Consider the following 25838-nt stretch of genomic DNA (forward strand, 5'->3'; position numbering starts at 1 on the left):
GCAGGGCCAACACAGCCTCTACTCTTTAGGGCTTGATGGTGTTAAGTTCTGTAGAGAGGAGGCATGCAAAGTGAAAGTCAGCTGGTGGCATGGGGAAGACAGGTGATGTGGGCCAGCTTGAATTTTGATCTTATGACTGTTGAGCGTGTGGTGATGACCAGAACTTTGAGGATTGGACTTATGTCCATTTTTTCAGTGCCATTATAACTTTGAAAAGTCACTGAATAAATGTACCTAACTCATACTGGATTCAGACCAAAGACTATAGATTGGGCTTGGGAAGACACTGGGAGATCTCTAGAAGAAATGCAAAGAAAGGGGCAGGAAAATATTTGGGAGAGGAATATAAATGAACAAAAATAACGAAAGCCAAAAAAAAAAAAAAAAGCACTGCCATTATTTTTGCTTCTACTCTTTCCTCTGGATCCTGAAAGCTTTATTAGAAAATAAGAACAATGATCAGTTGCAATCTAATATTTAGTTTGGAAATATGTCCAGCTTCCCAGATACACACACACACCCAAGAAAAAAGAAAAGCAACAATTTTGCAGGAAGGAGAAGGATACAATCGGTGTCAAGCAGCATCCTTGTGGATGAGTCTTTGCAATTGTTATCACTTCTGTAGCCCTCATTTTGTGAGTTTTCAAAGAACACATGTTCCCCAAATCTTAGTCAAATCACCAGCTGCAAATCTTTGGGGATCTCTGCTCTAGAGATACCGTGTACTCAACTATCTAGGAGGAAAGCACTAAGAGCGGTTGCACTATATTTTCTTTCTACAAATACTAGGGAAAATAAAAGGCAAACTGGTGACTTTATGGAGATGCCTGTGTCGCTTTCCTAACAGAAATAAAAGTAATCCTCAACTTACAACAACTGAGGCCCCAAATTCATGTTGCTAAGTGAGAAATTTGTTAAGTGAGTTTTACGACTCTTCTTGTCACAGTTAAGTGAATCACTGCAGTTGTTAAATTAGTAACATAGTTTAAGTGAAGCTGGTTTCCCCATTGACTTTGCTTGTCAGAAGGTTGCAAGAGGGGATCACGTGACCCTGGAACGCTGCAATGTCACAAATATGAACCAATTGCCAAGCATATGAATATAATCATGTGACCGTGGGGATGTTGCAGTGTTCATGTGTGGAAAATAATCATAAGTCAGTTTTTTCAGTGTCGTAACCTCGAATAGTCAATGAACTGATATAAGTTGTGAACTAACTGTAGTTGAATGGTTTGCCTTCTTCTGGGATGTTTTCTTCATTTCCCAGTGTAGCCTAGTACCTGCACATATCCCATCGAAGTATTAACCAGGTCTCAACTTACTTATCTTAGCCATGATCAGCCAGGAAAGGAAAGTGCATGTGTTCTGGCATGAACAAAAAAATGTTTGTCTGTCACTCAATGAATGAGGGAAAACTTCCTAACAGCGTATTCCATCTGGGGAAAAAGATGCCCCTTTCTACTATTCTGCCTCCTAAACATGGGACAGCAATGGGACGACAGGAGGGTTGTGAACAACGCAACCTGAGGGACTTGACCTGACGAAAAGGATAATTAAATTTTTTATTAATGACCACATTCCACAATTGCATTTTTTCCCCAGGCTCCTAGCATTTAGTTTCCATCCTCCCAAGGAGGAAAACAACAACGAAAAGAGATGCTGTTGCTGCGCAACACAACACAAGGGACACACATACACACACCAAGCGGGAAAGCCAGGAAGCTCACAGCTTCAGCGATCCATATGCGCATGCCCGAGGAGCGACGGGCATTATCAAGCGATCATCAGGATCGCGAACTGAAATTCCCTCGCGGACCCGAAAGCGAGGGGTCCGTTCGATTCCTCGAGGGAGGGGACTGAATCCACTCCCTCTCCTTTCGACTCACCTTGGAAACCGAACACGTGCTCATAGCGAAGGCTGAAGCCTCCCCCGGCGACAAGACAGACCCGCCAACATTCGTGAACGGACTTCCGGAGAGAGTCCCCCTATCCCCTGGCCCCACTTCCGGGATCTGTGGCGTGTAGCCGTTTCTTTCCCTCCCTGCGAACTCCCGATGTAGTTTAGTCCGGCTCGTGCTTGTCATCTGCGTATTCTCTTTCCGAGGCGAGTTCTGCTGCCGCCCCCGTTACCACAAAGGGAAGTCAGGCTGCAAGTGGCTCCTCCCCCACACATGACAGAAGAGTGGAAAAGCGGAGAGCGCCACTCTAACAAGAACTATGGCGAGGTGTCGTTTCCGGAAGTGCATTGCTGCTCAGGTATTGATCGTCCCTTTTCAAAGAATCATAGGGCTGGAAGGGACCTCGGAGGTCTTCTAGTCCAACCCCTTGTCCAAGGCAAGGAGAACTTATTCTATCACGGATAAATGACTGTCCAGTCTTTTCTTGAAGACCTCCAGCATTGGAGCACACACAACTCCAGAAGGCAAAGGGTTCCATGGATTCTGCCAAACAAACTTTATTATTTTCTTTAATAAAGCGATTAAATTAGTGGATCAGCTGTGGATATAATTTATGTGGACTTCAGTTAAGCAATGCACTATATTTTGGCGTGCCAGAGATTCTGAAATGCCTGTCGTACTTTTCAAACAGATATTTTTGAAAATACTTTTCAAAAACTTCTGCAATGCATTCCTTCCGCGGGGGGGAAGAGTCAGGAATTCGGTAGCCCCTTTTCCAGTTAACAAATTTTATTTTAAAAGGGTATGAGTTAACGTGAGCTGGAACTCACTTCATCAGATGCTAAGATGGGTAGGCTGCTTTGAGAGGAGAGGAAGACAGATGTAGGTTACTTGTGGGGGAGATTACACATGTTTATGAATTTTTAATGTATGAAAAAAGAAAGAAAAACACCTTTCCACATTTAACACTCTATGCTACTAAGACCTGCTTTTCAAAAAAAAAAATCACTGTGAGATCTGCCTTCTAATGTCCCGGGAGATTGAAAGCTCCGATACAGCTTTGCCCTTGGTTTAAGTACTGCTATCAAATTTGTGTCTGTTGATTCTTGTGCACTGGAAGATGAACACATCAAGACACATCTAATTCTCTGTAGGTACTTGCTGAGTTCTGTGATGGTGATGTTGGCATAGGGACAGAGTAGGCATCTAGTGTTGTTGCAGGGCTTATTTCCCATATTAGTATCATTGTTGTTTGTGAAGATCTGCTTCAAGTTGGGTAAGTTGTCCATATTCAAGTCTGGCGCTGCTACCCAAAAGGGAACAATGGATATCCCCCCACTTGTCTTACAGCAGCTGGACTTATGCTATTCACTTGCTTGGATTTAAAGCCCCTGTACCTTCTAGATTCAAGGCTGTAGTTCTTTATCTGAATGTTGATCTTCAGTGGAAAAGATCATGCCACTTGCAAAAAGGAAATGTATGGTGAAGCTGTACATTTTTATCTGAATGCTGATCTTCAATAGAAAAAAATAACTCCAATTCCACAAAGGATAATGTATGATCTTGGTCCCCAACTTTTCTGGCTTTGCCAACCAGGGGTGGGGGAGGGGAGAGGGAATGATTGTGTGCGAGTGGCATGCACATTCATGTGTGCACAACTCCATTTGCACAAGCAGCAGGCACACACACATAGCTGACACAAATTGCGCCCTTCCACCCATCCGTCTGCTGCTTGTGTGAATGGAGCTGCATGTCTGCTCAACCATTGCTTCCACAGCCCAATTCCCAAATACGCCATGGCCCAGTAGTGGCTGCAGCCTGGGGTGGTGGGGTTGGGGACCCCGATGCATGGTGTTCATTCTTCTAATAAATATTGGTCAGTTCTTATGGAAGTAGGAAAGAAAGAGGAATCTCCATCGTTGTAAGAATGTAGCCTCTGTATGCATTTATATGTCCTAAATTTTAATGTAATGAAATAGAAGATAAAAGGATGGCAAGGATGTTATTGCCTGTTTATTCTTCCACACTAAATTTGGCAATTTTATTTAAAATAGCTTTCACATGTTTTGAAGATCCCACCAGAAAACCTGGTAAAATCAATCTCTGCTGTTCCAGTATCAAAAAATAGGTAGGATATTTATACTTTAGAATTTAATTTCTTGAGATTCTTTTGTCTTATGTACAAAATAGCAAATAAAACTAGGGATAAAGCCCTGGCACAGTGTTTTAATTCATTCAGTCTTTGTTTCAATTTCTCAATATTTCTAGCATCACATAAGGCAGGAGACAGTAACCTTCAGATATTAGTGAACTGTAATTCCCATTATTGCATTGCTGACCAGGGCTAATGTAAGTTGTAGTTCAGCAACATCTAAGAGACTAGAAGCTCCTAACATTTCCATAAGAGTAGTTAACTTTAGGCACCATTGGGCAAACAGATTAAGTGCCATTTTATGACTTTTAGTCTTTGAAGAATAGAAACTACAATATCTAGCTTGTATATTGTTAGCTAGGCATATTAGTTTCACAGATTATTTGCTATTTCAGAAACTTTGAGGGATGAAATTACTCTAGATATTTCCAGCGATGTTAATTCTAAACCTTAGGAATCGTGACCGCTCTGTTATGAAAAGAGTCTGAACCTTTACATTCCCCCTCCCCTCTTTTTTAAAGGCAAACTGCTGATTTCCAATTTTCTATGAGTCCTGTATTAGATGCAAATTCTACAAATTACACAACTTCAGATGTTAATCTTCAGGCAGAAGAACTGGCAAACAAGGTATGTAGTAATAAGCATTGATTAGAAGCATCAAGAAAAAGTGCTTATCAAATGTTTTGTACTGCATAAATATTATGAAAAATTGTATCCTACAGATTATAAAGACTTTGGGAGGGTCAGTTCTTTGCCCTACTGTTTTTACCAGTGAAAAGAAAAAAAGCCATTCTTACCTTTGAACAATTCCAATCAGCTGTCTTTTTAAAATTTGTCTGAAATACAATTAAATACTATTTGCTTGGATGACCCAGCTGCAGTTGCTATAATTCTTGAAAGTAACATTGTTTACAAGTTCTTGCTACTTTTGTCAGAAAGACATAGCAGCATTTTGGTGCAAGCTCCGGCCCTTTGGAATGTGCTTGCCATGTGTGAAAATGCACATAGAAAAATAGCAGGCTGCCTATTGCAATGCTGCTCTACCTCCTTGCCCTCCTTGCAGGCACTGCTTGAAAATGTGAAGTTACATAACACAGCGTACAAGATAATTCTACTTATTTGTGACTTACTCTTCTGTCTATATGCTTTACTTTTATTTTAGCTAAAATGTGATGCAGTCGTGAGCCAAATCAGCCCAGGTAAAGGAACAGTAGATTTCACCATAAATCGAGACTTATTAGCAAAGGTAAGAACTAATGTCTTAAGAATTGCAGGATAGAAAAAACATGCTAAATTTAAAGCTAGTGTTTTCTATAATAAGATACTGGTATAGAACATACAGTTCCTATTCCATAGTTCTAACTTAAATGATCTTCCCAATGATGTAAGTTTAAAAAATGTAAAATAATAAAATACAGTTTAAAAATAAACATATCGGATAAAAAGGAGTAGCAATAATCTAATAACACTTTTTTTTAAAAAAAAGAATCTTTTGCATGAATATTAATGTTGTTATTTATGAGATCAACAAGTAATTATTGACATAATATTAATCATAATATTGCTAGCTAATTTAAAAATATAATTATATGAATATGAATGCCACGTTTTGTGAATTGAGCATGGGCAGGTTGAAAAATGAGTGTTCTCAGTTCAGAAAAGTAATCAAGACTCAGAACGTTGAATTAGTGTTGGCTGCTTGCTATCTGTGTACTTGAAAAGCATTTGCAGATGTCTTCTTAGATGATGTGAAGTCAGGTTTTTACGGAATGAGAGATGCATGATCTTGCAAATATCCATGAAAGACATTACCTTGGCCTTAAAATGATCTCTTAATTCATTACTCCCGTTGTGGCTATGTGTATTTTGTTTCCTAAGACAGTGTTGCAGCAGGTATTTGAAGATGGCTCTGAATATGGAATAAAGAGCGAACTTTTCTCAGGCTTGCCAAAAAGAAAGGTTCTGATTGATTTTAGGTGAGTATACAGGCTTAGTTATTTTGGAGCATGCTTAAAGTGCTATGCAGGTTTACAGATTGGTTATGTAAGCAACCTGTCTGAAAATCAACCTTGATACATTGGCCTAATTGGTTGGGTTCATTTGTTTCTAGTAAAGTAGGAAGTTTGCTTTAGGGAGTATTGAAACCAATCTTTTTACATCTGAACATAGGTTCAGTTTCCCTTGGAATAGGCAGTTTTTTTTCCATTTCAGTTACGACACAATTTTGTTATTTCATATTGCAATAAAATATAGGAAAGAACGTGAATACAGATACAAAGTGAAATTTGGGTTTTGTTTTGTTTTTTGAAAGACCTGTGGTTTAACATGCAGTATATATTTCTGAAGGATGTCCCTCAGTATTGATTTTGTTCATAAGTGTTTAGTTTATAAAGCAGTGGAAATGCCCATGATTCCATTTACTTTGCCATACTACATTGTTTGCATTTGTTAGCATGTCATTTGTGTTTTCCTTTACGAGCCTCACAGTATGAGCTAAATGGAGAATACCTTTTGTCCTGCCTTAGCCATGAAAGCCAGCTGGGTGACCAGGGGCCTGTTTTTTCTCTCAGCGCAACCTACCTCACTGCGTTGTGGAGGAAATAGGAGAAAGCTGTGTTATGTTCACTATCTTGAGTTATTTGTAAAAATAAAGGGCGTTTATAAATAAATAAAAAATGTTGATTTAAAGTCTGGTTTGACATCTCTTCCTTTTTTGGAAGGTGGGGAATGGAACCTAAATGATGAATGTTCACATTTCTTGCAGTTCACCCAACATTGCAAAGAAATTTCACGTTGGTCACCTGCGTTCTACATTAATAGGTAAGATCTAAATATAATTAAATTGTAGCGTATAAATGAGGAAACCATCTGAATATGGTGATGTAGTATAAGTGATAGTATTGTAACTAGCGTGTGAACAATAGGTGCTGATGTTTAATCTTAATCACTTAATATTTAGTCTTAGGCTACATGATAAGCTTTGAGCTGCTTTGAAGACATTGCTAAATGAGTATTGCTTCTGTGCATTTTGAAAGTTTCTCAAAAGGGGACCAGATTGAGATAGAATCAAACAAAGTCTTTTAAAAAATGACTTTGGGAATAAGAAAAAAAATCTAGTTTTAACTCAAATGTTGAAACAGTGAAACTGAATTATTTTGCATCTAAGAACTTTAGATGATTCAAAAGAAAGACTCAGAATCAGCTTGTGACCTTTCTAGATAACATACATTAAATAAGAGCCATAAAAAAAACCTATAGCCTGCAGGTGTAATCAGTTCATTTCAAGCCTAGAAATTTTCTTCCTCTGATTTGCATTCCCTTAAATGTATTACTTAATGTAGACTCGCAGTTCTTCTTATTAACATTAAGTAATGGGAAGCTGGCAGGGAAGGTCACAAATGACAGTCATGTGACTGCAGGGTGCTGTGATGGTTGTAAGTGTGAGCCATTTACCACATCATGATTACATGACTGGAGGGGTGCTGAGACGACCGGAACTTTGAGAACCAATCGTAACCCTGGCTTGTTTGGTGCCAATACTAATTGTATCTTCAAAAAGTCATTGACTGTCATTAACTGAAGAGTACCTATACAGTGATAGAAAAGGGAGATCAGATTATATAAAATGACCATTTGGGGATAAGAATGCAGCTGGGACAAATAATTACTCTGATTTATTTTCAGGGAATTTCATAGCAAATATCAATGAAGCGATTGGACATCAAGTAACAAGAATAAATTATCTTGGAGACTGGGGCATGCAGTTTGGTAAATATATATTTTTAAAAAATCAGTCTTATGGTTAGTGTAACATAATCTAGGCTGGTTATTTTCAATCTTGTTATAATGAGCTTTTTAAAAATGAAAAGTTCTCAATTCTATTGTGGAAATGAATATGAGGACCCAAAGCAGGTCAAGAGAGATTGGGTCATTTTTTAACACTAAGAATATTGATATGTGCAATTTGTAAATTCCTTTGTTCTTTAAAGATAAATCACTGAATTTAATTCTAAAAATCCATAAAACAAGACTTATCATCCAGCCTGTATCTATACATATTTGATTATACCAAAAAAAACAAGAATGTGAGTGCAAGAGACTTTGAATTTCTCAGTAACAAATTTCAGAATGGCCATGTTCTTTTGACTGTAACAGAGGGGGAACCAAGTACAAGGCCTTCCTATGCTTGCAGAGCTGTTCTGGGATTGTATTTCACATTTGAAGTGAGAATTGGACAGGTCCTAGTGTTCTATGGAAAAGTATATTATTTCAGTTGAAGAAAATAATCTTTTACTCCCATGCACGAAACTCCCGATATTTTTTTCTGGGGTCCTTTGAGTTTATATGATCATGGCTCAAAACATCAAAAATTCATATAGCAGTGGTTTTCAAATAGCAGTGGTTTCCTGATATATTACTATAATTAGTTTCTGTTATTGTTTCTATTGTTGTTTCTTTTGTCACTGTTTCTATGATTGGATGTTGTTGACTTTAAATTGTGTCCTTCTGAAATCTGCTGGGCAAGCAAACTGTTAGCACAAAGCTTCTGTTTTTCTGCAGTTATTATTTTGAATAGGTTTTATTAGGTTTTTGAATAGCTTTATTAATTCCATATTTACTGTCTGTGCACCGTTTCCTCACAGGCTGAGATCAGATAATAATGTCTGAGTTTAACAGTTGTATTTTAGCTTTTATCGCTACACTTAACTCCCAGTGTGGCTTCTTATGGAGCACAAGCAATTAACCCAGGAAATCTCTGTGTAAGAATAAATTACTGTTTAATTCAAGAATTCACAATGAAAAAAGATAAGAAAAAAAAGGGAAATAATATAGGGAGGGGGGGAGACCTGAAGAAATTATGTAAATAGGTAACTGTAGAAATTCCTTTAAACATTCAGAATATGAAAACAAACTGATTTATACAGTAAATTATTCTCCTTTAATTCCCCTGCAAAGTAGCAGAGGTTGCTGTTTGTTATTGAAATGAAGAAAGAGTGCAAAGAAAAAGGTTTAATTCTGCCCATATCTAACAGATTCAGTATCCCTAGTTTGATCTTCAGGTAATCTGATCAGTACCCAAACAATGACATCCAAGCATTAGATTGTATTGGCTGCCTCGTGGTGCTCTTCATATTGACACAAAAGGAGTTCCGCTGTTCACGGCAGAATAGTCCCAGGCTCTGATATGACACAGCTCCCTGTCCCTAATCCCCTTCATTCCCTACTCAATGAATAGGAACATTTGTATTGTGAATCCTTACATGGCAAACAAAGTTAAAGACTATGTAAGCCAGATTCATAAACATCTCTATATGGTCATTTTTGCAGTGCAGACTTCCATGTCAGGACTCCTCAGCATTAGGGAGCATCTGCAACTGCAGGATATTTTGTCCCAGAGGTGCTTTTTCAGGAGGCAACTGGGCTTTCTTGTTTTTTCTTTGAAGACATTTTGCTTTTCATCCAAGAAGCTTCTTCAGCTCTGACTGGATGGTGAGATTCCTGGATGAGAAGCGAAACGTCTTTAAAGGAAAAACAAAGTCCAGTTGCCTCCCGAAAAAGCATCTCTGGGACAACCATGAGCTGATTGACTGAGAATCTCCATAGTCAAGGATATTTTGTTTATTTCTTTGTTCCTTCAGATATATGTTTAAAATTTGTAGTGACAGAGAAATAATAAACATAAATTTAAAATATACTTTTAAAAATCAAATATAAAAAAGAAGGCCCTGATATGCTACTAGTAAACTCAGTGAATTCTTCAAGGATCTTCAGATGTCTCCAGGAAGGGCCATGTTTTCATGGATCTTCAAAAATATAGGGAGATGATCCAAATATGGCGGTTGGTAGGGGGTATATTAATTTATTCTTCTGTAGTGTTTGGGTTGTGTGTGGGTACTTTTTAAATCTTATTCTGTAAGCTATATAAAATCACTTTCTGATTGAGATGGCTTTGAAATCAGTGAGTAAACAATAAACACCTAGTGATAAGCTGAATTGGATCCTCTTTGTATAGAAAATTATTGCTTAATTTTGGGAATACTCCATTTCTTAGCAACTTAGTTTCCTAAGTTGCTAAGTGTAACCTCTTTTTGCTTCCTCATTCCTTACGTTCATTATGCGTTTTCCCCACACTGTGTGATACTGATACTGTATTGCCACACCATCGCACACATTTAATGATGTAAAAGTCAATATTTAGGTATGAGTAGGTTTTTGCCATGCTGTGTCCTTTTTATTCACATCCTTGCCCAGCCCAGTACACATCCTGTTTCAGTATCTAAGTACACAATTTATGTCCCTTTATAGAATTCTCATGTCACTTGATCAATATCCTTATAGCTAGTGGTTTATTCTGTGGGAGCCAAAATTTATAGCATGCACAAATGTGTTTTTGGTTAGCGTAATCTTGAAACTTACTTTAAAAATTAAATGATTTTATCATCCACATTTTTATTATTGAAAATAGAAGGAGGGCAAATTATTCACTGATTTTATTAAAAAAATATTTTAATTACATGTAAAATAATTACTTTTTTTAGGGCTGTTGGGAGCTGGTTTCCAGTGGTTTGGTTCTGAAGAAAAACTAAAATCTAATCCTTTGCAGCATCTTTTTGAGGTATGCCGTTGATATAATGGCAGTCTATTAAAGTCATAATGTGAATAGGCATAAATTTATCAACCCTGTAATTCTTTCTTTTTAAATATTTTTTATCTTGCTTTCCTGTTTCTATTGCCAGACTTCTGGAACAAAATGAATTCCTTAAAAATGGTAAAAACTGTGTTGCAGTTCACTTTCTGGCTTATTTAACTAAATAGAATGAGAAAGAGACAGACATTTGAGACCCTAGAGAACTATTAGCAATCAGGACAGAGAACATTGCCCAAACAAATGCCCTTATATGGCAACTTCCTATGTTCCTATAACTGTTTGGTTTTGCTCAGTGAGCTAAGTAGAAACACATCCTTTTTTCTTTCTTTATGGAAGTGATATTTATTAGGAAGATGGTGTGGGCAAAAGTTAAAGTGAATACCCAAGTATTCTTGGACTTCAGTCCCAATCAGCAAGGCTAGCAGCCAAGGAATATGGACTAGGAGTCTGCCATTTCCTGGAGGGAGTTATCAGCGCTTATATATTGGGGTAGCAGACTTTCCTTGTTGATCTTCCTGTGATCCTTGCCATTGGGGTGAAGAGTACAGGATTTTGAAACTGGAAGGTCTTGAATACAAAATAAAGGTTTCATCATGGGCTGTAATCTTTTGTTGATGGAGAAGACTTTCAGATTGAATTTTCCTGTATTTTTCTTTTTTTAATACAGGTTTATGTACAGGTCAATAAAGCTTCAGAAGAGGATGAAAGTATTAAAACTCTGGCAAAAGATTTCTTTAGAAAATTGGAAGCACAGGAAGAAGAGGCTGTGTCATTGTGGCAACATTTTAGAGATGTTAGCATTGAAGAATATGCTCGGGTGTATAAGGTGCTGACTTTTCTTTCAGTATTTAGGAATTATCCAATTCTAGGTATAACGACACTTAAATATCTTTGCATTTCTGAAAAATGTGCAGCCTTAGAATTGCCTGACACAATTCTATAATATAGTGTGCGTTGTAAAACAACAGACCACTATATGATTCAGAAAGAGAGATAATTTTATTTTAATCAGTGACCAGCTTAGAACAACCTATAACAAAATCCAGCAACACACATAACATACTTAAATAAAAATAAAATAATGCATCCTTGGTCTATTAACATAAATGAAAATGCACCTTAATTAAGAAAAATAGCTAAATTAGTTGTAAGTGAAGTTTATTAAGCAGCAATTGACAATGTAGAAATAAATTGTATTGTAAAATCTAAAAAAATATTCATGATGAGTTATAAATAAGACAACCAAGAATAGATGAAACAGATGTAACATGCGATGGATAATTGTGTGTCATGTAGAATAATATTATGTTCTGTTGCATTGTTTTTGGTTTTTTTTGTTTCACATCACTTGCATATGGAGCCTTGCTGGTTTAGTGGAATATCTGTAGAGTAGAATTCAATATAAAAAACCTTTTGCGAATTAATAGCATGTTAATGGAACAAATTACATTTGACAACCTATTGCAATATTCCTACATGACTGAATAGGATTTTCCCTTTTTTTTCAATATCTCTTGATATTTTTTTAAGCTCCATTTTCATTTACTCTGTCTATTTTGGTTTAGATCGGTGGTAGTCAACCTGGTCCCTACCACCCACTAATGGGCATTCCAGCTTTCATGGTGGGCAGTAGGGATTTTGTCCCCTACTTTATAAATCACCATTACTATGGAACTGGTGGGCGGTTAGAGAAAAATTTACTACTAACAGAGATACAAAAGTGGGCGGTAGGTATAAAAAGGTTGACTAGCCCTGGTTTAGACTCTAGAAAGTCTTCAAGCAGAAAGTCATCAGAAATGCAGATTACATGGCTGTGCTGAGTGGGAAATCTGGGACTTATACAGCCTTTTGTCGGAAGAGAATGGTCTCATAGTTGAGGTTACTCTTGCCGATTCTAATTACTTTTTTCTTTTCTTGATGGGTTGTCCAGCGTCTGGGAATCTACTTTAATGAATATTCTGGAGAATCATTTTATCACAAGAAAAGTCAAGAAGTTATTAAGAGATTGGATGCAAAAGGACTTCTTATGAAAACGTATGAATGGGATTCTTTATTTCCAGTTTTTTGAAATGCCTGTTTTTCTGTCTTAATATATTGTATGTTGAGTCAAAGCTGTGTCACTTTAAAGCTGGACCCTTTATCTGAACTACATTTTTTAATATTTGCTGATTTAAATAACTAACTTAACTTTGTGAATACTGACATGCAGATACAGAGCGAAGTTTCACTCAGGGACACTTTATTGTGCAAATGGGGTGGGGGGGCAACATATACATCTTTAAGAAGAGAAATTGAATCTGAAATGTTTGCAAGACTTGCACGCCTGAGGTAAATGGTGAACTGCCAGCTCCTCATACTTTCATATGTGTCTTTCTTTCCATCCAGCAGACAGCATAGGACAGAAGAAAAGTCATCAATATCATCTTTGACATTCTGTGGTCTTTTTCATGTATTACCATAAAGGTTCTTTAGGATAATCTTATCTAACCGGATGTCTCCAGATCTATGGAGCTAAAGCTTTCATCATTGGCCATGCTGTCTGGGAATTCTGAGATTTTTAAAATCCAATCTAGCCTCAAAAATTCTGGAACACAAATAGGAGTACATGTACACAGGAGTACAGTTAGAGTATATGTGAATTGAACAAGGTCTTGTGTTCAGATCTCCCTTCTTCCTTTTCCTCCTTTGCCATTGTAATTTGTAAATGAATGTTATTTCCCCAAGAGCTATATTTTTGTTGTGTTCTAGTTCAAACATGGTGATTTAAAGTCACTTCTGATTAACTGCTGAAGAAGCTAATGTCAAATTTTCCAATTTTAAATTGGATTTATTAAGCCAGCTTTTATTTTAATCACAAAATCTATGTTGGGTGTAGGAAGCAAATAAGAAGTTGGGGAAAACAAACTACAATTATCCCAGCAGCTTTGGAGGAGGGAACATGATAATGAAATGCGATAATGAGAAGCCTTTTGATGACCAGGGACTGTTTTTTAATATTGCCCAGGTGAATGAGGGCTGCAGTAGGTAAATGGGGACTGTATTATATACATAGGGCTGTGACTTTTTATTTTGATTGGGGGGATCACTTTTAAAAAACACATTGAGCTTTTTTTTCAGAGCTTACAACTGCCTTTTTATTTCCCATTAACATTAAACCACAACTTCAAAGCATTTTTAGATTTTTCTTGCATTATCCTTATAATCTTAATTATTGACATACTAGAACATTATCTGCCTGCCTGCCTGCCTAGCTATCCATCTATTAGCTAGCTAGCTAGCTAGCCAGTTAACTAGCTGGATGGAAGTGGATATTAAGAAAATCATGTACAATTACTTCTTGCAAGTAGATTGTTCAATGCTTTTTTTCATTATTTTCAGAGAAGGAGTAGGAAAAGTGCGTCTTTCTGAAAATGGAGATCCGGTTGCTGTGATGCGTAGTGATGGAACTTCGCTTTACTTAACAAGGCAAGCATGTTGTGTGATTGTTTATCAGTAAACAGCACATTATTTCAACCCTATTGATATATTTAATATAATATTGCTGGTGGACAGATATAATCACAAACTGTTCATAATTTTGAAAGGTAGCATAGAAGTTTTTTTTTAACTGAATATTTCATTTGGAGGATTTATCTGTTCTTCATGTTTCATTTCCAGAGATCTTGCTGCTGCTATAGACAGAATGGAAAAATATAAGCCTGACGTTATGTTATATGTCGTAAGTATTCTATGCTTTATATAAATTGCTTTGGTAGACGATGAAGATGTTAATGTACATTTTATAAGCATCTAAGCATTTTAAGAAATTTTGTTAGACCATTTCAAAAGATAAGTGTTTTCTAAGAAAATAATGGTATCATAATATGCTGTTCACCAAAAAAGGAGAATATTTGTACCTCAGGGTTCTATGGTCATATGCTGATCACTCCCAATTTCTCTAAGCTTGATAGGCACTGCTGTAGATTCAGGACACCTGCAATTCGTGACATCAGATTGATGTCTTGTTTGACAAAACTAGTTTTTTCCAGCCAAGGGTCTTTTAATTGGGTTGGACAGTAATCGCCATTTACTGCAATTATTTTTTCTGCAGTCCTAACTATCCATTGAAGTCTGCACCTGTCCTGTCTGGTTGCTGTACCAAACCAGAGTAATAGATGTACAGATGATAGACTCAGTAATTCCTCTGTATAACTAAATCAGCAGCTTCTTGGATAGTTTGAGCTTTCTGAATTGATGCAGGAACAATCTTCACTGTATATTATATATACAACAAAGAATGTTATAATATGAAATAACTGGGGCAACGGAAGCCTTGAAATATTATCTATTTCAAGCCTTCCGTTGCCCCAGTTATGATTTGAACATCGGAACTTTTCCAATTGTCCAAAGAAAACTCAGATAAATCCAAGTTTCATAGCAGTATTTTTTTCCTTGGAAATCAACTGTGACAATGCTCTTTTGCATTTGATTGTTATGCACTAAATGACTAAATTGTTTTCCCCTCTTCTAAGACAGACAAAAGTCAGAGCTCTCATTTTCAACAAATGTTCCAGATTCTGAAATTACTTGGTTTCACTTGGGCAGAAAGGTAAATGTGAACATATCAAGAAGTTTAATTTTAAAAAAAACCTGAACAATGGTATTTTTAACATTAGAAGAGGAAAATGTGACAAATCAAATGTTCTACATTTTTAGATGGGCAGAATATGGATAGTCAGAATTTGACCATTCTGGAAAGATTAAAAAAACAACTAATTTTAAGCATGATTGTTAATGGTGGTTAAGATGTTAGATAGGAGCAAAAGTGACACCGGTTCATATCCTATCGATGTTGAAGCTTGGAAGCTTGTTGTGCCCCTTTTAATTCAGCCTGCCTAAGAGGTTTATTGCAAGGGGAAAATCCTTTATGAATCCTTAAACTCTCATATGAAATTATTCATGTAATAAATAAAGTGGAGATTATCTCCTTATATAAAATTTCAGTATTTGCTCTGAAATCTGCCTTTATGCCAGAGTAATTGTGTGGAACACTATTAGTTCTATTTCCTGTTGGAGGGTTAGTTGGTTGCTTGAATGTTGCAACAGCAACCTCTTCATTAAGATTCTCGTTCAATATTGAAAGTATGAATCTTAGACAACCCTGGGAGATTCACATTTTATACTTAGGAGAAGCTACCCTATGTTGAATCAGCAGCAGCAAATAGGAGAAGGTGAAGTCAATCCTTTCTAATGTAAATTACCACATTGCAAAGTGATTGATTGGTGGTTAAGCAATTATGAAGTTGCTCTAACTGATTTAGGTTAAGCTTGTAAGGTGAATATAAAAATAAAGTTGGTAATAATGTGTGTGTGTGTTCTCTTTGTCTTCTATGTGTATAAAGGCACATTGTTGCCATGTCAAGCTTTTCTACATAATTATTGAGATGGTAGATCTTCCTGGTCAAAAAATATAGTTCATATTACAGCTATAGGAGCCGTGGTGGCGCAATGGTTAGAATGCAGTACTGCAGGCTACTTCTGCTGACTGCTGGCTGCCTGCAATGTGGCAGTTCGAATCTAACCAGGCTCAAGGTTGACTCAGCCTTCCATCCTTCCAAGGTCAGTAAAATGAGGACCCAGATTGTTGGGGAAAATATGCTGACTCTGTAAACTTAAGAGGGTTATAAAAGCACTGCAAAGCAGCATGTAAGTCTAAGTGCTATTGCTATAGCATGGGCAATGAAAGAAAGGATGCTTATGTAATGTACACATGTGGATATATCTAGTTTCTAATCCTATTTTGGAGGGAATAAAGTCTGAAACTAAAGCAAAACCTCCACTCCTACATGCGTAAAAGTAGAGCATAAGAAACTGTTCTCAGCCATGGCTAATAGTTAAGTATAGAGCACTTCGTACTTTGGTTACTTTATTTATTAGATTCATAATCCATTTTTCATTTAGGAACTCAAAGCAGCATCTACAGCATTTCCTTCACCCTTTTCCCCTCACTTCAGCAACTCTTGAAGAATAGAGCTTCTGTGGCTAAGGGTAGAAGTAACGTATTTTTCTGAGACCAGGTTTAACTCTAAAAGTATGAAAATGCCATTCTTATTGAGGGATATGTTTGTAGTTTCTAAGGCAGAAAAATAGTCACTTTTTATCTATGATGTATATTAGACCCATCAGTTAACAGAAATCGTTTTTGTCCTCTGTAGGTGCCAACATGTGCCCTTTGGGAGAATTCAAGGCATGAAAACTCGACAAGGAGAAGTGATTTTCTTGGAAGATGTTTTAAATGAAACGTGTTCCCTGGTATTAGAAAGAAGTGCTTCTTCAAAAAGTTAGCCAATAAATTTTCTCTGATAAATTAATATTTTATTCTGGTTCTAGAAAAAAGACTACGTGTGTTTTACCACTTTATGGTACAGTCTAAGCCACAATTAGTTCAGCTTCTTTTGCTTTCTATATAGGGATCTCTTTGTCTGTAACGTATATTTCAATTTTTTTAAAAAAAACCTCTAGTAATAAAATATGTTTAAATAATCAGGAAAATAATTCAGCCTTTACAAATAAAGACATCAATCTTTTTTTCATTCTACTCTGTCAGTCGGTGAAATTACATCCCTTTTCAAGACTTCTTTGACTAATTTAGTTTTTTCAATTCATATTTGTTTGTTTCCTTATAGAGGATACTTTACTATTTTGATGCATTTTGTCTCATTTTTTCTCTCCTGTGTCTATCAGTTGTAGGCTTTAATATCTGACACTGTTTGGATAGGTCTCTAACACAATTCTAAATTATTTCTCTAAAAGATAACATTAAACACAAATCTAATTGCACAAGCCTCCATTCATTTTCATATGTAATGATACACAGTATAGAGTTGAAGAATATTGGAAACTTCATACAAACAATTTAAAAGACTTCTGGAATCATTTTGAAAAATAAAGTTATTTAATCATTGCTGAAGCCACAGTATGTTAGTATTGTAAAAGGAAGCTGAACCTCCAAGTGTTTTTTTTTTAATTGTAGTGGGATACAAATCAAATAAATAAATTATGAAATTATGTATATGTGTTTTCCAGATTTTGTTAACTATAGTCAAGATACGATGAAGAGCATGTTCCTATTATCTCCTTTAACTAAGTAGACTGCTTCATAAAGAAGGGCTTCAGAACCAGCTTCTACCAGCAGCCTTGTGTACCTGTTGGTGAAATAATGGCTTTTCTCCTTTTATCTGGCCAGCCACAAAGGAATGTGACAATCCTTCTGAGACCGCAGAACGGATTGGGCTCGCAGCACTTATCATTCAGGTCTGTCATCCAATTAATGGCAAGATCAGTTTCAGGAATGCTGAAAGCTCTCTACTCAGTTCTTGACTAATTTGTCATTTCAGGACTTCAAAGGCCTTTTATCGTCTGATTATCGGTTTAACTGGGATCACGTTCTTCAAAGCAAAGGCGATACAGGTGTCTTCTTGCAATATACACATGCCAGGCTGCACAGGTATTGAGGGATGATTTGGGCCCCATTTTTTTTCTAAGTTGGCCTTCATCTGCGTCAGAATGAAAGTTACAAGTAAAAGGGATTGGGAACTTTTCTGCTATGGCTTCATTGTGCTCAAATAAGATGAAATACATAGAACAGGCAAATGGGCAAGTTTTACTAAAAAGTTCCATCCATTTCATATAATGGAACTTTCTCCTTTTCTTCTCCCAAAGCACATATCTGCTTTGAAGAGTTCTCATAATTCCTATGAATTCAACCATAGAGTGCTGTATTCCAAGAGAGGCTACAGAAGAATTTTCAGTAATAGAGAGTTGTTCTGGAGTATAACAATGGAAACAATACTAACTTTAAACAGGCCGCAGAACTCAACAGAATATAAAAAGAATTAAATAACATTTTTAGACTTTTTTAATGTATAGAATATAATATTTAATCCTACTATAATTGTTCTGTTGTTTATATATAGTCCACCAAGAAGCAAATAATTATTTTGAATATTTAGTACTTTCCCTTTTCTTCTGAAACTATAACTTTGCAGTTTGCTTTGTAAATCTTTTGCAGTGATCAGTCAAATGCTTGTACCAATGTACCATTTCAACAAAACAACTAAGGTTCTTTTAAGATTGTGCTGTTGTAATGGATAGTCATAAACTACATGGAGACTCTGTGCTTACTGACTTGAGCTCCTATAGGAAAGGCAGCTTATCAAATGAAATAAATAAATAAGAAATTTTCAGAGGTATTTAGACCAGGCCTGTCAAACTGGCAGCCCCATGGGCCAGATGCATCACATGCAGGCCACGCCCATCCTGCCTCTGCATAGGCAAAAAAATGTCATGATACATTATGTGACACGATGGAATTTGACATCCATGATTTAGACCATCTGTGTTACTAACAGTTTTCTCGTCCTCTCCCTAGTTTAGAAGAAATATGTGGTACTGTCAATCAAGGCACTCCTGTGAATACTGCTTGTTTACAAGAGCCACTAGTAATATCCTTACTTCAGCATCTTCTCAGGTACTTCAGCAGTTTCTAATGCAGTCTTTGCAGATAGAACAGCACTGAACACAGTTTGTATACTTTTTGTTAATTATGTTTGATCTTTCTATGCAACAGTTCTTGAAGACAGTTAACTGCCTATCCAAGTAGATAGCTGGTTTAGAATCCACAGAATGCTAATTATAGCCTAGAAAATTTGGAAAAGGAATATCATTGTTTGAAGTGTTTTTACTTTATTTCCTTGCTAAAGGTCTTCTGAGAATTAGTCTAAGGAAATAGCCAGTGTTAAGTATGCTTTATATTCCATTGGCATTTTGTTCATCTGTGATGCCTACGAAATGGATTGTGGTATATATTAGCTTTTGTTGTTTGGAACAGCAAACATTTTAAAGTGCTTCAGGCTATTCATAATGTGCAGTGTAATGCCATGTAGATTAAACTGCAAGTGTGCCCAGCTGCGCTTATTGAGCTATAGGAGATATTTTGGGGTAATATTTACCAAAATATATATTTTAAAGATATGTAAATGTATAAAACAAAAAAGGCAAGAAACAAAATATCTTACCTTTGGGCCAGTGAACACTCTAGGGTCCAATGAATTGGATCTGCAGAAAGAACACAGTGTTGGGAATAGCCAAAGGCCTTGACAGTGACAAAAGTTAGGTTGCTTAAAGCCTTTCAAGTCTTGAGGAGAAATGGAGGGAAGACAGAATAGCTTGTTAGATTTCTTCAGGGGTGGGATTCCAATTTTTTAACAACCAGTTTGGTGAGCGTGGCCTGGTGGGCGTGGCCATGTGACTGGGTAGGCATGGCTTTTTTTTTTTGCAGAGCCCCCTCCCCTCCAGTTTTTTTGAGCTTCCTGGGCCTCAGGGGAGCCGGAGAAGGCTTTTGCTCCCAGAAGGTTTTCCAGAGGGCTTCTCTGGGGTTCAGGAAGGAAAAAAACAGAGCCCCATGCTCCATTTTGGGGTCTTCAGGGCCCCTCTTCCTAGGGGGGCATTTTTGCTCCCAGAAGACTTCTCTGGGGCCCAGGAAGGCAAAAAATGGACATCCATTTTTGCCTTTCTAGGCCTCAGGGAAGCCTCCTGGGTGAAGCAGTAAGACAGTGAGGGGAATCCCGGCATAGCTGATCGTAGGAACAACTGATTGTTGGGAGGGGGAAAATAAGAAATACCTTAAGGAGTGATGGGCAGGGAAGAACGCAGTCAGCAATGCATGTGATGTTGCGCATGCGTGATAAGGACTGACTGGGCGGGGCGGGGAGGGGCAGGTGGAGAGGGGCAGGGCCAGCCAGGGGCACGATTTACTGGTTCTCCAAACTGGGCAGAATCATAACAACCGGTTCTATAGAACCGGTCCGAACCGGTAGAATCCTACCCCTGGATTTCCTCACCGAAAAGGAAATAAGGAAAGAGCAGGCAAGAGCATTTACATAAGCCACTGATTAGCTAGTAATAAATATGGGATTCTGCTATTGCAACATAGTATTTAAGGCCAAAAACTAAAAAAAAATTATCTCTCTCATCTTCCACCATCCCCCATACTAAAATAAAAGAGAAACAAAGTTATAACTCTATTACTCCAATATTCTCAAAAATACAGGGTCATTTGAGGAAATAATCTAGCCACTTTTTCAGATAAGCAAAATTGTGGTTAATTGTATGACTGGTACTGAACTGGTACTGAACAAAAGCTATAGCAGCTATTGGTACTGGTACTGAACAAAAGCTATAGCAGCTATTCGATAGCATTTTTTTCCTGGAATAGTTACTCCAACTGTGGAGGTTTTAATATCAGCCCTTCACTCAAAGTGGCAGGTGTGCTCAAGAATCTGACCTCATATGACAGTAAAGCTGGAATAGAACTTAGATGTGAATGTTCCCTGGGTGGGTTGTGTTTTTTTGAATCAAATGCTCCTAAATGTGTTCCTTTCTCCCTTCAGATATGATGAAATTATTTATCAGTCTTCTCAAGATCATCAGCCGAGGCATATTGTTAATTATCTGTTTAAACTCAGGTAAAAGAAACAAATGTTGGAGCCCTTGAACAGAACAGATACATTGCTTTTAAAAGTATTTAGCCTCAAAGCAGATAGTTTGATATAATCAAATGCCGTTTTTTCAAACTGAAGGCTTCAGTGTGGTGATGAATGGAGGTGATGGATTAGGCATGAGGAGATTAAGGTCCAAGTCCATCCTCAACCATGGAAATTCATAGGTGATTCTAAGACAATCAGTCTTTCAGATCAACCTACTCAACAGCTTTCTGTTGGCATGAAATGAAACATTCAAAAAATCCTTTTACATTTTAATAATGCCCATCAATTTCAAAATCAGTGCCTCATTAGATCAAAAAATAGATTATGTTCTTGAAAACCTTCTTTTAAATAATTTTGCTTCTTCTGGCTTACTTTCCTAGCTGTAGGTTAACAGTTGACCAATGATTTACATAATATCAAAGAGGATCTGGTTTCTGCAAATTTAATTTTCCTATCAAATATTCCAAATGCCTTAAGCATTTTGCTGAATGCTGTACATTATTGGCTTGAGTCATTGGTGGAAAATCAGTTCATTCAAGCCTTCAGATAAAAAATACCTTGGTGAAAATCAGATGGTGAACTTTCAAGAGATCATAAAAAGAAACTAGTTTTTCTTGCTGAGATACATTCCATTTCTAAACATGACATTTCCTGGAACAACCTACCAGGAACAGGAAAACTTTTTAAGTCTGGGAGCAAACTTATACTTTTTTGTGATTTTAACAATATTTAAAGAAATGAACACTGAAGCAAAATCCTAGCTAGCCAGCTGTGCCCTTTCAAGGGTATTTTATTCCCTCACACCTGTATTTTTCATCCCTTGCAGAATCTCATGGGTATTGAGCATACTCAGTCTGATGGGGCTATTTTATCCCTAGTCTTACTATCCAGTGTTTTAAAGGTTGCTTTTATCTCTCGTGTACATATGTGGCATAATTTTGTTTTCATAGATATCTCAAAGGATGAAATTAAGATTCATATATATTATACTGTGCAGCAGATGGGCTTGGATAAAAAGCTGACATTAGTGAAAAGAAAAAAAATACAGTGTTCCATTAATGACTGTGCATATGGTATGTCAAGACTAAATTGAGACACCATTACCATTAGAGAAATATGCAACACATTTACCTCATTAGTGAATTAAGCCATGTTATAGTTTTGCATAATACATTGACTCATAATCTATCCAACCAGTCACAAGTCACAAATAGGGTTTAAACTGATTGTTCAATTGGTTGCGCATATGTAACCACTAGATGTTTAACTGGGCTGGCTATACAAGTTATAGGAAAGCAGCCAATATATAAGGTAAAATTCAATTTAAAGTGAGTCAGCACAGCCTTTCCAACCTTGTATCCTCCAGAATGTTAAAACAATAATAATCCAGAAATCTTAGTGTTTCTGCCCACTGGGAATTCTTGAAGTTATCCTAACCTAGCTAGAATTTACAAGGTTAGGAAAGGCTTTTGCAGCAGAGTATACAAAGGCTGTATCAGGCCTTATCTTCAACACAGAACAAGCTTGCTTATGATCAGTGATTATTGTAGAACTTGAACAAAGGTTATGAACATGGATTTCCCCCCTCAAACAACACTCTTCTCCTTGGTCAGAAACAAGAATTAGCATCCTCTAGCAAGGACTATACTGCAAGGACTATAAGGAGCATATAGAACTGCCATTGTCAGCTAAACAATGGCAGTTCTATATGCTCCATATAGTCCTTGCAGTGTTTTGCCAAAAAAGATGTTCTTAGCTCACTTAGAAATCAGCACTACTATGTTTGTGGCTGCTTGGTTTAAGATTGCTCTCTTTTGGAAAATGTGTTCTCAGGCTTGGCATTTCTGTTTTAGTCATTTAGTATCTGCAGCTCACAGAAATCTCCCTGTGAAGGGCAGCCCTCTGGAACTCGCTCAGGTAATTTTATTTTATTATTTACTAAATTTACTGAATTTATATGCCACCCATCTCATGATCCAGCTTACAATACAATACAATAATAATTCTCTGTGATTGTAATTTGATTGTAATTTGTTATCTCTAAGCAGTAAACCTGGAGAAAAACCTCTTGTAGAAAAGTTGCTATTGAAGGGTGGAATATGAGTTAAAGGAATAAATGAATGGCAGGGTTTTGTATCTGGAAACATGAGAAAGGGAGAATGAAATTACTGCAGTAGCTCAGCTTGTGAACTAGGATGCTGTTCTTTTGAAGGTTGTCCCTGGGAAGCTGTGAATATTGCTTAATATTAAGAGGCCACAAATCAAAAGTCAGCCCGTTCTTATATCCATCAGTACATGCAAAGTATAATTCGGAGTAACAGCTGACTGGGAACTCTAGAAACAGTAAGCTTAAAATACTTGGAATACTCCAGGTTGAGCATTTGAGATTGTTCATCACTGGTTCGATACAGGGTAAAGCTATTAAAGCTAACTTAAAGTTAAAGCTAACTTTCTGAAAATGGGACTGTCCTTAAATACTGCATCGAGTTTTGGTTACCATACAATAAAAAGATGTTGAGACCCCAGAAAGAGTGCAGAGAAGAGCAACAAAGATGATTGGGGACTGGAGGCTAAAACATATGAAGAACAGTTACAGGAACTGGGCATGGCTAATCTAGTGAAGAGGAGGACCAGGGGAGACATGATAGCAGTCTTCCAATATTTGAGGGGCTGCCACAGAAACGAAGGGGTCAAGCTATTTTCCAAAGCACCTGAAGGCCAGACAAGGAATAATGGATGGAAACTGATTAAGGAGAGATTCAACCTAGAAATAAGGAGAAATTTTCTGACAGTGAGAACTATCAACCAATGGAACAGAAGTTGTCTTCATCACTGGAGGCTTTCAAGTAGAGACTGAACGGCCATCTTGATGTAGGCAGAGTCTCCTACTTGGGAAAGGGGTTGGATTAGATGGCCTACAAGGTCCTTTCCAACTCTGTTATTCTATTCTTCTCACAGAAGAAACTACTTGCATCAAGAAACTACTTGCATCCAATAAAGGGGGAAAGTTCCTTTGACCAAACAGTATATATACAAAATCTGCTTTATGCTAATGGGCAGGGTCTCCTTTGGGGAAGTAGAAGACTGGAGGAAATAAAAGAAGTTGCAGATTTATTGGTACAAATGGGCATTTTAATAGTTCTTATTGTAAAATGTTTTTTATACCGCCATAGCAGGGGGAGGGGGCATGAATAAGAACTGTTTTCATTAAAAGACAAATGACAAAAATTTCCTCTTCTTTATCTCCCCCCCCCCCTTTTTCAGGCAAGGCTCTGCCTTTTTCATGCTGCTCGCTCTGTTCTAGCCAACGGAATGAAGCTTCTAGGAATCACACCTGTAGATAAAATGTAATAGGGGCACTTCCTTGATGCTTTTCCAATGTATCTCTTATGAAGATTATCTGATCTCTGATTTGGACTTCATGGCCTTTCCAGAGTGGTGGGAATGTTCGGAAGCCACTGTGGCATGAATTTTTATTCTCTATAATAAAGCCAGTTCCAGGTTTTATTGGTATTTGAATTAAATGGTTGTAGATGCACCCACCAAGTGTGGACCAGGCTGTAGGATTATGGCTGCGACCTGCTCTGAAAACCACTTGGAAATTTCAGCAGTTGTGCAATTGGCACCTAATAGTAGTGCTTAAAAATTAAATCCCATTTTGTATTTTTACAATACAAAGCTTTGTCATTAGGAGAACATTAGAATTGTGGAGCATGTTTTCTTTTGTTCCTCATATGCGTTTGGCTGGAAAGGTGGGCATATTTTTTTTTTAATATAGGCGGTACATTTATTTCTAAAAGCTATCTTGCCATTATGAGTGCTCTCCCGGGACCTGTTTTTGACTGTGATGGCCTCCTGCATCTCTCTGCCAGTGAAAATGGATCTTCATAGGTGGCCATCACAGCTGAAAACAGGTCCGGGGAGGGCTGCGCACAGCCCTTCTGAGCTCCATTTTCACTGGGAGAGGCACTGCGGACTGGTGCTCCACTGTTTCCAGGGCAGCACCGCGGGCCAGATCTAAGCACCCCAGGGACCAGAGCCAATCCCGCCCCCCGGGCCTTGAGTTTGACACCCCTATTCTAGTGTAATTGCTAAAAAAAAATGGTAGTAACTTCTACTTATTTTCTCCCAGTAATCTCTGCAAATAGGCTTCCACATTTGGTTTCTCTGCACTTATTCCCCTGTTCTGTTGTCCTTTTTCTTCCAAATGCCCAACAAATAACTACAGGTAGTCCCCTTGACTTAATTGAGTCTAAAATTTCCATTGCTAAGCAAGACAGTTAAGTGGGTTTTTCACCATTTTCCGACCTTCCTTGCCACAGTTAAGTGAATCACTGCAGTTGTTAAGTTAGTAACCTGGTTGTGTTAAGTGAATCTGTCTTCCCCACTGACTTTGTTTGTCCGAAGGTCTCAAAAGCTTGATCCCATGACCCCAGGATGCTGCAACCGTCATAAATACATGCCAGTTGCCAAGCATTCAAATTTTGATCATGTGGACCACAGGGATGCTCCAATGGTCATATGAAAAAAAAAGCCATGTCACTTTTCTCAGTGCCATTGTAACTTCAGTCATTAAACAAATGGTTGTAAGTTGAGGACTACCTGTGTACAGC

General features: G+C 37.4%; 2 protein-coding genes across 7 annotated transcripts in view; one reads left to right on the top strand and one right to left on the bottom strand.

Moving 5' to 3' along the window:
* The window catches only part of ORC3 (origin recognition complex subunit 3), a 36277-nt gene extending 34126 nt beyond the window's left edge, over nt 1–2151 (bottom strand). The window contains exon 1 of one of the 2 annotated variants that reach the window (XM_026726751.2): nt 1887–2151. In XM_026726751.2, coding sequence (XP_026582536.2) covers nt 1887–2084 — 198 coding nt within the window. In that variant the 5' untranslated portion in view covers nt 2085–2151. Of the gene's footprint in view, nt 1–1727 lie in introns of both variants that reach the window. The other variant, XM_087914396.1, reaches the window with a different exon arrangement.
* RARS2 (arginyl-tRNA synthetase 2, mitochondrial) lies at nt 1996–24728 on the top strand. 5 transcript variants are annotated; one of them, XM_026726752.2, is made up of 20 exons: nt 1996–2256; nt 3953–4026; nt 4572–4677; nt 5213–5296; nt 5929–6026; nt 6815–6870; nt 7735–7818; nt 10590–10666; nt 11367–11525; nt 12630–12733; nt 14078–14164; nt 14357–14417; nt 15211–15287; nt 16894–17018; nt 17925–17992; nt 18076–18185; nt 19110–19208; nt 21130–21204; nt 23079–23142; nt 24490–24728. In XM_026726752.2, exons 1-20 carry the CDS (start codon nt 2218–2220, stop codon nt 24574–24576), a joined length of 1734 nt encoding a protein of 577 aa, XP_026582537.2. In that variant the 5' UTR covers nt 1996–2217; the 3' UTR covers nt 24577–24728. The 5 variants fall into 5 exon arrangements, with proteins under 5 accessions (XP_026582537.2, XP_087770541.1, XP_026582538.1 ...); XM_026726753.2 differs by having other exon boundaries at nt 2203–2256; nt 5933–6026; XM_087914415.1 differs by lacking the exon at nt 21130–21204 and having other exon boundaries at nt 2125–2256.
* The last annotated feature ends 1110 nt before the right edge of the window (nt 24729–25838 follow it).

Source organism: Pseudonaja textilis, chromosome 1 (assembly GCF_049901715.1).
Source record: "Pseudonaja textilis isolate UNSWEBS1 chromosome 1, rPseTex1.2, whole genome shotgun sequence".
NCBI lineage: Eukaryota > Metazoa > Chordata > Lepidosauria > Squamata > Elapidae > Pseudonaja > Pseudonaja textilis.

Excerpts from the sequence above, each read along its gene's own strand:
- RARS2 (XM_026726752.2), top strand. The coding sequence starts at position 2,218 with ATGGCGAGGTGTCGTTTCCGGAAGTGCATTGCTGCTCAG. Across the intron at positions 5,297-5,928 it reads ATCGAGACTTATTAGCAAAG|ACAGTGTTGCAGCAGGTATT; the intron begins GTAAGAACTAAT and ends TTGTTTCCTAAG. Across the intron at positions 14,165-14,356 it reads ACTTCGCTTTACTTAACAAG|AGATCTTGCTGCTGCTATAG; the intron begins GCAAGCATGTTG and ends TTTCATTTCCAG.